The sequence below is a fragment of the Dromiciops gliroides genome, chromosome 2, assembly GCF_019393635.1.
Source record: "Dromiciops gliroides isolate mDroGli1 chromosome 2, mDroGli1.pri, whole genome shotgun sequence".
Taxonomy (NCBI): domain Eukaryota; kingdom Metazoa; phylum Chordata; class Mammalia; order Microbiotheria; family Microbiotheriidae; genus Dromiciops; species Dromiciops gliroides.
Window position 1 is genome coordinate 210,294,151 of NC_057862.1, and position 15,405 is coordinate 210,309,555.

Sequence of the window (15,405 nt, forward strand, 5' to 3'; positions counted from 1 at the left end):
GATAACTGCTGTAACTCTGATTCCCTTTTTTCAGCACAGTAATTTCAAAAATAACTGATTTAGACATTTATCTGTAACATAACCACAAGAAGTCCAATTCTTATGTTGCCTTAGTTTATGCTCCAAAAGCTAGTGGTGTTTGTTCATAGGTACTGCTCATTAAGTTAAATTAATTGTGAGATTAAAATTGGATTATTAGATCATAATCTACCCTACTTAACCTTTCCCTTAATTTATCTCCCAGACTAGTAAATGGAAGAAGCTTCTGGTTTTCTAGATAGACCTTTTATTGTATGGTAGTCACAAGGTGAGTTGCATTAGAAGGATAGGAAAGTAGAAATACAATACAAATCGTCTCTTAAGTCAAGGCTTAGTCTATATTCCGTATAAACTCACCAAAACTCAAGGCCACCTTGGGGAGAGAGACTGAGTCAAGCGTGTGGGCTGTTAACTGAGAGCCAGGCCGAGTCAAACTCCAGTCCGCATCTGTCTGTGCAGCGCAGCCAGGAGACCAGCGGAGCAGGAAAAAAGGCCCCACTTCGTTCTCTCCTTGCCTTTTAAGCTCGCACCCTGGAAGTCGAGTGCTCAGCAGGCAATCTGGCATGCATCGCAGGCATAGCTCATGCTGTTGGTCTCCTCCCCAAAAGGGTGGTCCTAAAAAAAAACCTGGCGTCTCTCCATTATCTAACCGACCGTTAAAACTTTTTACCACATAATAAACAGTCAACACCTCAAAATGGGCATCTTGGTCTTTTTTGCAAAATTATTAAGAAATAAACACAATTGTACCACAACCACAGAAGTGTTATGATTGAAATTAAGGCAAACTGAGGCCACAATGTACTGAGCATATTCAATTCATTAGTAAGGCTAGCAGTTACCAAGAAAAGGTTTTTAGCTTCTCAGTAAGCCAAAAGACCCCAGATGGAATCTCTAAGACATCTTGTACTTTAAGGAAAGTAGATAGAAATAGAACAGCAGGTAGACACAATGGCACATGATTTCTATTGGTAGAAAGGATGAAATGTTCTCCCTTGTCACTAGAGAAAACTAATTGATTGTGTCCACCTGAATCCTTGCAAAGACAGCTAGTGGTACAGAGATAATAGGTTCCCTTGACATAAGGATAGAACAGTGATTTTACAAGAAGACAACTTATGAACTTAATTCAGAGACAAAGAATGGACGAGCAGTTAAAGAAAAATGACATTCAATTACAAAACAAAATCAATTGATTTTCTCAATCACCCCTCCCCACTTTGATCAACAGGAGGACATGTCTCTCATGGATCATTATCTATAGATAATTCTATAAGATTTTTTAAATTGTCATTATCAATAGTGTATATTACCATAAGCTTTTCTGGCTTAAGTTTGGAAGAGTATATAATACAAAAAATAATAGAAAGGGGGGCAGCTAGGTGGTGCAGTGGATAAAGCACTGGCCCTGGATTCAGGAGTACCTGAGTTCAAATCTGGCCTCAGGCACTTGACACTTACCAGCTATGTGACCCTGGGCAAGTCACTTAACCCCATTGCCCCAACAAAAAAAATAATAATAATAATAATAAAATAATAATAAGTTAATATAAAGTCTAAAACAGGATTATACGGTAGAGGGCAATAAGAGTTTCATTTACCAAGGGTGGCTAATAGGCCATTTTCTTACAGGGAAATGAACCAAGTGAAACAAAAGAAGGATTCTACCAGGGGTCACTTGGTAATTGTATTGCTGATTTGTGAAGACTGTTCACCCCAGGTTGGTTAACATGAGAACAACAAGATTGATTAATCATAGCACAGTCCTTTCCCTGAGTTTCAGTAAGAATACCTAAAAATCAATGTGATTTTGCAAAGCATTTGACCTATAGAACCTATCTCAATCTGGAGGGAGAAGCTGGACTCACTTGTGGCCTAAGCCAACTTTTTTTTTTTTTGCAGGGCAATGAGGGTTAAGAGGACTTTCCCAGGGTTGCACAGCTAGTAAGTGTCATGTGTCTGAGGGCAGATTGAACTCAGGTCCTCCTGAATCTATGGCCGGTCCCTTTATCCATGCACCAACCTAGCTTCCCCTCTAAGTCAACTTTCAATTTGAAGTGAGAGATTCACATACTAGAAGAATTCACCAATGACTAATTTAAAGGGGGAGATTTGCATGTCACCTAGGTGATCAAGAAAACTCAGCAAACATAAACACCATGAAACAAAAAGCCAAAGTAATTTTAAAAAATGATCATCAATATTAACTAACATCAAGTCTCTTTGCATCCTAGTAACTCACTCCCAATGTCCATTTAATCATGTCGTCATCTGCTCCCTAGAAACATCTTCTCTTAGACATTCTAGAATAGATTTCATTCTCAGGGAAGTTCTGACAGGGAGTTCCCCCTAAAAAGATTCAAATCTCTGGCTTATAGGCATTATTCAATCAATTTAGTACAACCTAAATTTAATTTTCCAATAACTAGCTAATGTGGTCAAAACATAATTCCATTCTAGAATTCCATGTAGATAATGAAAATATAATAGTTCACTTAAATTTTTAAAACCCACTGGCTAAATACTGTGACAGTATAAAATAATATATATTCCTCACCAAAATTTATTGTATATTAATCCCTAAAACAAAAATAAATCAAAAATAAACAGACTGGCATCTGTTGAGAATAAGTTGAGCCCAGTTGTAACTTTGAATACTTACTATTCTGGGTATAAATTCATATTTTTCCAAATCATACATCATCAAATTGCTTCTATACCATAAACAAACATAAATTCTACCCCCTCCTTTGCCATGGATGTTTGTGATGGAAGAGGGGAATCTCAGTTTCTCAGGAAAATTAATTCATCACTTAGAATTTCACAACATTTAGGAAGTTCTTTATTTTTTTATGTATTTAGAATTTTATTTTTCCAATTACACATAAAGAAATTTTGACATCAATTTTTTTTAAAACCTTCTGTTTCAATTTGTCTTCCTGCCTCCCTCCCCCAGCCCCCAAGAACTCAAGAATTCAATATAAGGTGTATATATAAATAGTCATGCAAAATAGCTCCACATTAGCCAGGTTGTGAAAGAAAACAGACAAAAACAAAACTTAATATTAAGGAACTATTAAAAAATATGCTTCAATTTGTTTTCAGATACCATCAGTTCCTTCTCTGTAGATGGATTGTAATTTTCATAAGTCCTTCAGAGTTATCTTGGATCATTGTATTGCTGAAAAATAACCAAGTCATTCACAGCAGATCATCTTACAATATTGCTGTTATTTTGAATACATACACTTTGCTCTGCAACAGTTCATGTACATCTTTCCAGGTTTTTCTGATAGCATCCTGCTCATCACTTTTTTATAGTAAACTACATTTATATAGTACTTTAAAGAGAGATTTCCTTACAATAAACCCATGAAGTTGATTATTGCAACAATAGTAATATATAACATTTATACCACCTTGAACTTGACAAATACTCTACTTCACAAAAGCCCAGAAAAGTACCATATGTTTTGCTATTATAATCATCAATCAATCATCATCCATCAATCCTCATTGTCCTCATCAATCTCTCTTCATTCCAATCCCTCCTCCCCATCAGTCAGCCTTCATCATCGATCAGTCATCTTCAATCAATCCTCATCTTCCTCCAATCATCAATCCATCATCATAAATATGATCATCATCTTATATTACTCTTGCCTCTGTTTCAAAATTTTTTTACAATTACTATTGTTAACTGATTTCCTCCATCCTATTTCCCTCCACATGATATTTACTCTATTTTCTATCTTCTTTTACCCTATCCTTCCTCAAAAGTGTTTTGCTTCTGACTAACCCCTCCTCCACTCTGCAGTCCTTCTTTCACTCCTCCCTTCTTATCCCCTTCCCTTCCTACTTTCCTATAGGCGTTAGGGTATAGGTTACTGAGTGTGTATGTTGTTCCCTCCTTGAGCCAACTCTGATGAGATTAATGTCTTTGAGCTAATTCTAATGAGTGTAAGGCTCATTCAACTGCCCTACTCCTCCCCTATCTCTCTGCCAATTCCATAAGCCCTTCCTGATTCTTTCATGTGATATTTCACCCCATTATACCTCTCCCCTTCCCCCTCCCCCGGTACATTCTCCTCACCCCTCAATTTAACTAAAGATGTCATCATGGGTCAGCTAGGTGACACAGTGGACAAAGCACTGCCCTGGACCCAGGCGGACCCAAGCCCAAATCTGGCCTCAGACACAAGACACTCACTAATCCCATGACCCCAGCATGCCATTCAAACCAACAGCCCCACAAAAAAAAAGATAAAAAATAAATACTTTACAGATATCATCTCTTCATAATCAATTCCCATCTGTGCCCTCTGTCTTGTGAGATTTAAAATTGGATATATTGAGCATTATAAACTCCCCCTTTTAACTTTTCTCTATATATATATATACCAGACCGATAAGAAAAAGAAGCCTCTGAGCTTTAATCAGTGAGGGATTAGTTTTTTATTGCTTGGGAATTAATTAGACAACAAAAGGTGATACCAATTAGGGAAATAGGAAAGTAGAAATACAAATGAATAATCTCAAATCTAAGCTTAGTCTATATTCCTTATAAAACTCACCAAATCCCAAACAGCCCGCCAGGCCGAGAACCAACATACCCAAAAGCCAAACACAAAATGCCGTGCGCCGCCATGGCTAAGTTGAAAAGCAACAGAGAGAGCGAACTTCCCGTTCCTCCCTCAGTTTTAAGCTGGCGTGCCAGAAGTTCCTCGTGGTCTCCTACCCAAAAGGGAGGTCCTTCAAAGCCACTTCAGTAGCATGAGCTCACACTCTCAAATGATTCAGCTAAAACTTCCATTTTTTACAACAGTCTATATGTATTCCTATCATGTGACCTAATACTGAGAAAGCTCTTATGATTTAGATGTATCATCTTCCCATGTAGTAATGTAAACAGTTTAACCTTTTAACATCTCTCATGATTTCCTATTTCATGTTTACCTTTTTATGCTTCTCTAAGGTCTTGTATTTGAAGTCAAATTTTCTATTCAGTTCAGGTATTTTTTTCAGTGCAATGAGGATTAAGTGACTTGCCCAGGATCACGTAGCTAGTAAGGGTTAAGTGTCTGAGGCCAGATTTGAACTCAGGACCTCCTGAATACAGGGCCAGTGCTTTATCCACTATACTGCCATAGCTGTCCCAAGATCAGGTCTTTTTCATCACAAATACCTGAAAGTCCTCTTTTTCATTGAAGTCCCATTTTTTCCCTGAAAGATTATACACAGTTTTGCTGGGTAGATGATACTTGGTGTAATCCCATTTCCTTTGCTCTCTGGAATATTATATTCCATTCTTTAATTTAGAAGCTGCTAGATCCTGTGCTATCCTGACCGTGGCTCCAAGTATTTCAATTGTTTCTTTCTGGCTTGCAGTATTTTCTCCTTGACCTGGGAGCTCTGGAATTTGTCTATATTATTCCTGGAAGTTTTCATTTTGGGATCGCTTTCAGGAGGTGATCAGTGGATTCTTTCAATTTCTATTTTACCTTCTGCTTCTAGAATGCCAGGGCAATTTTCCCTGGCAATTTCTTAGAAGATGCTATCTTAAACTCTTATTTTGTCATAGTTTTCAGGTAGTCCAATAATTTTCAAATTATCTCTCCTGGGTCTATTTTCCAGGGCAGCAGTTTTTCCAAGAAGATATTTCATATTGCCCTCTATTTGTTTATTCATTTAAATTTCTTGGTTTCTCATAAAGTCACTAGCTTCCATCTGTTCAATCCTAATTTTTAGGCAATTATTTTCTTCAAAGAACTTTTCCATTTGGCTTTTCAAGCTGTTGACTTTTTTTCATGACTTTCCTGCATCACTCTCATTTCTCTTTCCATTTTTTCCTCTACCTCTCTTACTTTATCTTCAAAGTCCTTTTTGAATGCCTCTATGGCCTGAGATCAATTCATATTTTCTTGGAAGCTTTGTATTGTGATAAAATAATGGATTTAGCAGATACTCAAAGGCCCACCTAGAGATTAATCTGAACTGACTGAATTAAGTGAGAGTGATTGACTGCTGATTAGCCTACTTCCAGTTAACTAGATTGTACCAATGGATTTGGATGATGCCTACCAATCAGCTTGAAGCAGTGAGCCTATTCCATCCCAACTACTGCAGAACCCCCTGTAGTCTTCCCCCTAACCCCCAGGCAGGCATTCTGCCCTCTCACCATACTGTAAGCTTAGTTCAGAAGACCCCAGTGCTACAGCTGATTTAAAGGCTTGGGGGTAAATTCTCTGGTACAGCCTGCCTGGGACTGGATCTGTGTCAGGACTACCACAGAGTTGGGCTCTACTCCCAGTCTGGTGCAGCAGCCCCCTCCTGCCAAACTTCTAAGCCATCTTTGGCTGGAAATTATCTCAGCCTGTCTTTCTGTGAGTTCTGCTGCTCCAGGAATTGTCTTATGGCTGTGTTAGCAAGTTCTTTCACAGGATAAAATTTTATGACCTTGCCTAAGCAGATTCTCCCAAGGAACCTGGCAAGTTTACAAATAAGGAGATTTTATAGTTTTTTTTTTGGGGGGGGGCAATGAGGGTTAAGTGACTTGCCCGGGGTCACACAACAAGTAAGTGTCAAGTGTCTGAGGCTGAATTTGAACTCAGGTCCTCCTGAATCCAGGGCTGGTGCTTTATCCACTGCGTCACCCAGCTGCCCCAGGAGATTTTATAAGAACTCTTTTTTTGTACTTTTTCCCTACACAGTAAGTAATTATTAGTAGTATTTGTTTTTAAAATATAGCCAATTAAATACTTGATAGGTTTTATCATTATAATAGCATCTAATAACTTAATAATTTCACAATATCCAAATCAAAAGTGTTAAAATTTTCAATGATAAAAATGCATCATTCTCTTAATAGCATCTCTTATATCATAGTTTACTAAAATTCACAATACAAGAAAACTTTAAAACACAATAATAACATTCGAAATATCATATATTTAAAGTATAAAATAAAACTTATTGCCAATCATATAACATTAGTTAGGTGGAATGCATTTCCAAATTATCTTTAACAGAAAATAATTTATTTTATCACCTTTAGCATGTTATACTAATCACAGTAAAAATCTAACATGGAGTTACCTCCTAAGGAGTAATTATATTCAATTAAGGAAATAATAATAGTAATAATAACAATAATTAATACCATATGCCAGACACTGTGTTAAGCATTTCACTATCATTATATCATAACAACCCCAGGAGGTAGGTTATCATTCCCCTTACAGATCAGAGAACTGAGTAAGTTAACTTGCTTAAGCTAACAAATTTCTGAGACCAGATTTTGAGTCAGGTTTTTTTTGGAGCCAAGGTTATCTCAATGCCAAATAATAACTGTAGTTTGTATTAAGTTCTAATTTACCACAATTATCCTATTTAGTTTCAGAACAAAATTTCATTCAAATCAAATCTGGGGCAGCTAGATGGCGAAGTGGATAGAGCACTGGCCCTGGAGTCAGGAGTACCTGAGTTCAGATCTGGCCTCAGACACTTAAAACTTACTAGCTGTGTGACCCTGGGCAAGTCACTTAACCCCCATTGCCTCACTAAAAAAAAAAAAACTAAATCTGGATTTTAATCCTTAAAGGTAACGTTTAAAAACTCAAAAAAAAAAATTCCAAGGACTATTAGTTAGCAATACTTCAAAATTTAAAGCCCATTTTTATCAATTAGCCCAATTTCAAAGACTTGTGGTTACCCCCCAGCTTCCCATAACTTTCTCTTTATTTCCTTTTAAATCACCCACAAAACCCCAAATCAATTCCTTTTGTGTTGATAATCTACCCCCACTCTCTCACCTGTCCCTGAGGCTTTTCAGTTCTAACCCTGGGCAAGAGATGGGGAGAGTCTCTACATGACACCCTTTCATTCCCATCCTTCTACTTAAGAGCCTAGGAATTTTATCCTGAAATTTTATTACTTAAGTTTCCACAGCATAAAGAATAACTACATAACATTTTCCATATCCTTCTTATCTCAATTAGATCAAAATTTACCTTAAAACTCTTTCCTAAATTTCAAACTCTTCACTTTCAAGACTTATAAATGCATTGTCATATGCAATTTCTTTTGATGACCTTGCTTCTAGTTTACCAAAATAATTAAGTTGTTACATCATTTACAAAAGAAAATACAAAGGTAACACCAAAACATTTATCCAAATTATTTTTTACTTATTCTTTAATTGTTCCCTGGTTCAAACAAGCTTCTAGAAAAGTTAGCAATAAGCACTTCTTAAATATCAAATAAATTTAGACTGTAAACTGCAAAACCCATTTTTCTTTCTCTAATCAATGAATTCACTTTCTTACAAAAATGATAAATGTCACTCTCCAAAGAAAGAATGATAAAAATCTAAGTGTTGTTTCCATGTAACTTTCATATTTTTATTCTTATTTTTCCTTAAAACAAGTTCTACAGTTATTACCTAAAAATTCATTAAAACATTTCTACATTTATAAAAACAATAAAACCACATTTTGGAAATTTGCAGTAGAAAAATTACATTTCAGTCACGAATTTAGTCTGCAATTAGTTTATAATGTCGAAAATATTTGCAGACTAGGAACAAAGATTCTTTCTTATCTTGCCTCTTGTTTGCCTTACAACTTGACCAGAGTTCAAAGACAGAGACTTTCTTTCTGAAGAATAAAGTTTTCACTCCTCTTTTAGCTGACCAGGCCTCCAAAGAAAGCTAGGTTGACATACAAAACACAGATAATATGACAAGACAGATGCAAGAACGCTTAAAAAACTTGTGTGTACAAGTAGAAGTCCCTTTTCAGGTCAGACTTTGGGGCTTTTCTTATATGTCTTAGGCCAATTTTGCTCTATTATTAGTTACTTTCCTTTGTTTTTACTGGGAATCAATTTCTACTTCCCAGCTTCCCCCAACCCCTTCTTGAATAGTAAGTATCCCTCTGGCTTGAACTGGGCCTTCCTTTGAAGAAAAATTCTCCAAGGGCCTTCTAATGACTTCCATGAAGAGACATAGTTGGTATGTACCTTCTTTTTCCAACTAGGAAAAACCTCTGTTTCCATGGCTTCATAAATCTCTTCTTGCCCTGAAAGGGCACTGACAATGCATGTCTTATGCCATTAGAGGGATTTCCTGGGTTGTATAGTTGTCAATTATTGCAGTAAATACAAACACAACACTGACAAAAAAAAGCAGTTACCATCTTCCCAATAGCATGGGGGCTTTACCTTGGCTCAGGCTGATTTGAAATTGAGGAGGAGTCTGACTTCAGGGCATTCTCTTACAAAGAAGTCCCTCCATGAAAGTACTGCCATAGTGCTCTCAGGATTTTCTCAGAGAGACCCCAGGTGCTTGTGTCTCCTCTCAACTGCTGGTTGAAAGTTCATTAATTGTCCTAATTAAAATTAAGGTAAACTGAGGTAACAAAGTGCTGAACATGTTCGATTTATTAGTAAGGCTAGCAGTTACCAAGAAAAGGGGTATTCAGTTCGTCAATAAGCCAAAAGACCCCTAGATGAGATCTACAAGACTTCTTATACTTTAGGGAAATAGATAGGAATAGAACAGCACATAGATAAGATGTCATATGGTTTCTATTGGTGGAAGGGCTGAGATGTTCTCCCTTTTCCCTGGAAAGCTGATTGATTGTATCCACCTGTATCCTTGCAAGGACAGCTAGTGGTATAGAGATAACAGGTTTCCTTGATATAAAGATAAAACAGAAATTTTACAAGAAGACAACTTATGAACTCAACTCAGAGAGAAAGAAACACAAATAATAGGAAAAAACAAGAAAAATCAAGCCCAATTGAAGCAATCACTAATAATACCAGAGAAATCAAATGATTCTATTTTGCAATTGATGTCATTCTGTAGCCTCACCAATATGTTGTATAAATGCTTAACATTTCCAGAATGCCTGTTCATCTCTTTTTTAATATCTACAAACTAAAATATCAAAAATATTTCCTTTACAAGAACAAAGTTGCCAGTGGAAAGAAACCACATATGGTGTGTTAGGTCTCACTGCAAGAGATAAAATATCAAATAATAAATTACCATGGACAAATTAAAGTGAAAGACACCAGAGTAAGTGCTGTTTTTAATTGTCATGCTGGGAGTAATTCCTCTTGATGTGAGCAGATTTATGGTTCTTTCTGTTTCTTCATCATCTTTCAATCCAGGTGTGAAATAACACTGGATAACCTTTTTGGGAGAAAATCAAAATATCAAATGTGGGTAAGTAAAGGAGAGATAGATGGAAGGCTTATCTCAATCCATAAATAAGTAATAAGGTAGAAGGAGGCAGAACAGATGACTGTACTATTTCCAATTTATTTGACAGTGACAGAATAACATTAGATGAAATTTATACCTGGGTAGACCCTCATTTAGACTAAGGATTCAGCTTGCAACAAGATAGATATTACAAAAACAATACTAGCTCTACCCAAAGGCCCATTTAGTATTCAATAGTGTTATATAATGGTTACTTGGAGAGGTAGGGTAGTAATGGGAAGGGCATATATTCATTCATTCATTCATTCAGAATCATCTCTCCCCAACTCTAAAAATAGTTAGATGTATTCAAATTGAATATTATATTATAGGCTATTGTAAAGGTTGGATTGAAACAACAACCATCAAGGCTTAACTAGCTAAAAATACAGTTTTGTTTCAATCAGACAATCAGAACTGAGTGTGAGCCTATACACCTCCTGGAATTAATCAAAGACATTTTGTGAGACCAGGATTGTAGAGACTAGAACAAGTATAACATTATGAGCATCCTTTGAGCAGAGGAACAAGTTATTGTAGCAGAAGATACTGACAAGAATTATTGGCTCTATACACCTCTTGGAGAGGAAGGCTCACTCTGAGAGAAATACTTTGAAAAGGTCAGCTATTTTCACAACTTCCCTTTCCTAATTCCAGCCTATCCAAAGACAGTAATATAATAATCTATTGTTTCATCACCCAGCTGTTCCCAGTAAACTAGAATTTTGCCTCAACCACAAAGAAAGTGATTGATTTAAATGTAAGATTAGACAAAGATCCTAATTTCTGTCTAGGTATTAGGAATTTTCCCAAATGCTCAGAGTGATTATTAATAAAATCAGAACTTTTCATCTAAAATAAACTTCCTGCCCCCAAAAAGAAGGGAACAAAGTGCACCTGTGAAGTTATTATATCAGCTTCCAAGCTTAAAATGAGCTAATTTGTGTAAGAAGGCATCACACTATTGATAAAAACATTACACTTCCAAAATATGATGAAGAATAGTTAATATAGGCTATGAATATAACTTACCAAGTCATTTAAGGAAAGATATAGCTTGATTAGGTCATCCCAATCAGACTTTTCAGAAGCGCAGCCTAACAGTGCTTTGCTAGTTCCTAAATGATACATAAATAATATATGTGAATTGATATGCAACAATTTCTACTGAGACATTAAGTTTGAAAAATGTTGATAAGGACTTATTGGAACTAATGGGGAATTAGTGTAGTTTCTTTACAAAGGCGTGGGGTGGGGGGGAAAGGGAGGAAATTGCCCAGGCAATTCTAATTTCTAATTCTAATCAATCCAAATTGGAGAGAACCTGTCAGTGATGCACAAATACCAAGCCCCCCAAATAAGAATGCAAATGTTAAATGACTAATCAATCAATTGATAAACATTTATTAAATTCTTACTTTGTGCCAGGCACTGTGTTAGGATATAGGGCTACAAAAAGTGGCAAAAGACATTCCTTTCCCTTAAAGAGCTTTTAATCTAATGGAAAAAACAACATGAAAACAAACATACACTAAGTGACCCCCTACACAGGATAAATAGGAAATAATCCATCTTCTGACAAAGAGGTGTCTCAAGGTACATAATGATGTGTACGTTTTTGGATAGTCATTGTGGAAATTTGCTTTGTTTTATCATACAGATTTTTTTTGCAAATGTTTTGGGGTTTTTTCTCAAATGGAGAAGGGATAAAAAGGGAGAGAAGAGTTAGAGAAAATGCTACACTGTCCCCCCTTTCACCCCCCCCAAAAAGAGTCACTGAAACATTTTTTGAAATACATAGAAAAGAACAGAAGGAAGGCCACAAGGAAACTTAGAGAATAGCTTTATGTGTTACATGTTAAATTTAACAAATAGTTAAAAAGAAAAAAAAACTATACAAAATAAAGAATCACAGTTTTATGTGAGAAAATACAGAATGGATACAATACATCAAAACTCAACTATATAGGACACACAAAGGACTTACAGGAATACAACTACACAACTCTGTAGAAATAAAGACTGATATAATTGGAGAACATGGACCATGCCAATATGATAAAAATGGCAATTCCCCCTAAATTGATTTACAAATTCATTTTTCTAAAGCACAAGCATAACAACACAATCAAATTTTTCTGTATACCTATTACCTTGAAAAAGAAAAAAACAGAAAATCTTCCAATCAGCTTTTAAGACCTTCATAAACGTAATCCCTTCCTACCTTTTAGAACTTCTACACCTTACACCAACTATCACCACCACATACTCTGAAATAGGCTCCCAGCTATTACTCACACAAAGACATATCTCCTCACTTCCTTTATTTTCACTGACTGCCCCCCACATCTGGAATAGAATGTTCTCCCTCCTTGTTTCTAACTCCTAAGATCCCCTTGTTTCCTTCAAGTTTCAGCTAAAGTCCTACCTTCTGCATAAAGCTTTTCCTAGTTCTACTTAATTTTTATGTCTTCCCTCCAAGATTATCCCCAATTTATTCTGTATATAACTTATTCGTACATAGTTATTTACATGTTGTCTCCCCCACTGGGTTATGAGCTCCTCAAGAATTTAGATTTTTTTATTTTCTTTCTTTTACCTTTCTCTGTATTCCCAGAACTTAGCACAGTGCTTGGCATAGAGCAGGTACTTAATAAATACCACAATATAGTTACCCATACAACCATTCATTTGTATTTCTGACATCAGAAATATTTGAACCAAAATGGCCAGGTAAAAATCACAGCAGCAGCAAGAACAAAAAGGCAAATAATTATAAGGAAGAAGAGGAGAAAATAAAGAACTTATGAGATTGTTCACCAGAAACAGAAATATATGAGAGACAGAGACAGAGAATAGACTGGAAATACAAATACAGAGAAATGAATGGCAAGGGGCAGCTAGGTGACGCAGTTGATAAAGCACAGGCCTCCTGAATTCAGGAGGACTTGAGTTCAAATCCAACCTCAGACATTTGACACTAACTGTGTGACCCTGGGCAGGTCACTTAACCCTCATTGCCCCACCAAAACCAAAAAATAAAGAAGAAGAAGAAAAGAAATGAATGACAATCTAGAGTTTTCAGATACATAGCCAGGAAAACTTTATTTTATGCTCCACATCTTCTAAGTAACCCTGGGCAAATCACTTAACAAAAAAATCCCATTGGGAAGAGGGAGGGAGGGAAGAAAGGAAGGAAGGAATCCATGATTTGGGGCTGGCCCACTCCAGACTTTTCTAAAATTTGGATATTTTTAGGTCTTTTTAAAAAAATATATTTTATTTTGGGGGGCAGCTAGGTGGCACAGTGGATAAAGTATTGGCCCTGGATTCAGGAGGACCTGAGTTCAAATTTGTCCTCAGACATTTGACATTTAGTAGCTATATGACCCTGGGCAAGTCACTTAACCCTCATTGCCCCAGAAAAAAAAAAAGAAAGAATATTTTATTTTTTCCCAAATTACATTAAAACAATTTTTAACATTTGCTTTTTTCTAAAGTTTTGACTTCCAAATTCTATTTCTCTCTCCCCTTCCCCCTTTCTGAGACAGTAAGCAATTTGATATATGTTCTGCATGTACAATCAGGTAAAACATTTCCATATTAGTCATTTTGTACATAAGCTGGGAACTAACATATCTTACAAAGAATATAGGTGGATTCTGGGTCATTGTGTTCTACTCAGACAGGACTGGGTGGATCCTTTTTGTCTAGATTACCAAGGTTCAGTGGTGTAAAGATAGTCTGTCTAAGAATGACATGATTCCACTCCTCTCCCCCAACCCCTCATTAGAATAAGACCACCTCTCATTATAATATTCTCATTGTTAACCAATCAGAGATGATTTGTGCCTGTCTAGGAACACCCACTCTCCAAGGGCATATAAACTTCCAGAAGCTTCCATGATTGGTGTTTGGTTCCTGAGAATGCCACTCATCCCTTTTATTAATTATTCACTAGCCAAAATTAATAAAATTATTATTAATTACCCATAAATTATGTCTCTTGGACTTTTCATTCTTCATGTGGATATCTTACATAATCCAATTTCAGAAAATAGAATTTGCTATGAAGGAAATACCAATACTCCTGGGACTGATGGATTCACAGAATTCTATCAGACTTTTAAAGAAATAATACCAGTGCTACACAAAGAAAGCACTATAGCGATCTACTTTTTTTCCTTCAACAAACATTTATATTATTTTTTCTAGTTACATGTAAGGGTATTTTTAAACATTCATTTTCATAAGATTTAGAGTTTCAAATTTTTCTCCCTCCCTCCCTTTCCTCCCCCCTCCACAATGCAGAAACCAATCTGGTATAGCTTATATATGTTCAATCCACAAGTGATCTTTTTTATCAGTTCTTTCTATGGGGGTGGATAGTATGCTTCATCATTAGTCCCTTGGGATTGTCTTGGATCATTGTATTGCTGAGAGTAGTTAAATCATTCACAATTGCTCATTGAACAATACTGCTGTCACCGTGTGCACAATGTCCTCCCAGCTCTGATCACTTCACTATACATCATTTCATGAGTCTGTCCAGGTTTATCTGGAATCATCCTGTTTGTCATTTCCTATAGCACAAGAACATTCCACCACAATCATAAACCACCACAGCTTCCTCAGTCATTCCTCAATTGATGGACATTCCCTTGATTCCCAATTCTTAGCCACCACAAAGAGTTGCTGTAAATATTTTTGTGTGATTTTTCTCCCTTTTTCTCTTTCTTACAATTACTATTGTTAACTGTTTTTCTCCGTCCTATTCCCTTCCCCATGATATTTACTATATTATCTTCTTTCACCCTATCCATCTTCAAAAGGGGTTTGCTTCTATCTGTCCCCTCCCCCAATCTGCCTTCCCTTCGTTTTTTTCTTTTTTTTGTGGGGCAATGAGGGTTAAGTGACTTGCCCAGGGTCACACAGCTAGTAAGTGTCAAGTGTCTGAGGCTGGATTTGAACTCAGGTCTTCCTGAATACAAGGCCAGTGCTTAATCCACTGTGCCACCTAGCTGCCCCCTGCCTTTCCTTCTTTTGCCCCTCTCTCTTTATCCCCTTCCCCTCCTATTTTCCTGCAGGGTTAGAGA

At 36.4% G+C, this 15,405-nt stretch overlaps 1 protein-coding gene across 1 annotated transcript in view; it reads right to left on the bottom strand.

Annotated features, from left to right (window-relative positions):
- Positions 1–15,405, bottom strand: part of LOC122738591 (cation channel sperm-associated protein subunit beta-like) — a 198,378-nt gene that overhangs the window by 165,963 nt on the left and 17,010 nt on the right. The window contains exons 2-4 of the mRNA XM_043980582.1: positions 11,342–11,427; positions 10,091–10,237; positions 3,287–3,292 (exon numbers count right to left, since the gene is read on the bottom strand). Of these exons, the coding sequence (XP_043836517.1) occupies positions 3,287–3,292; positions 10,091–10,237; positions 11,342–11,427 (239 nt within the window). The remainder of the gene's footprint in view (positions 1–3,286; positions 3,293–10,090; positions 10,238–11,341; positions 11,428–15,405) is intronic.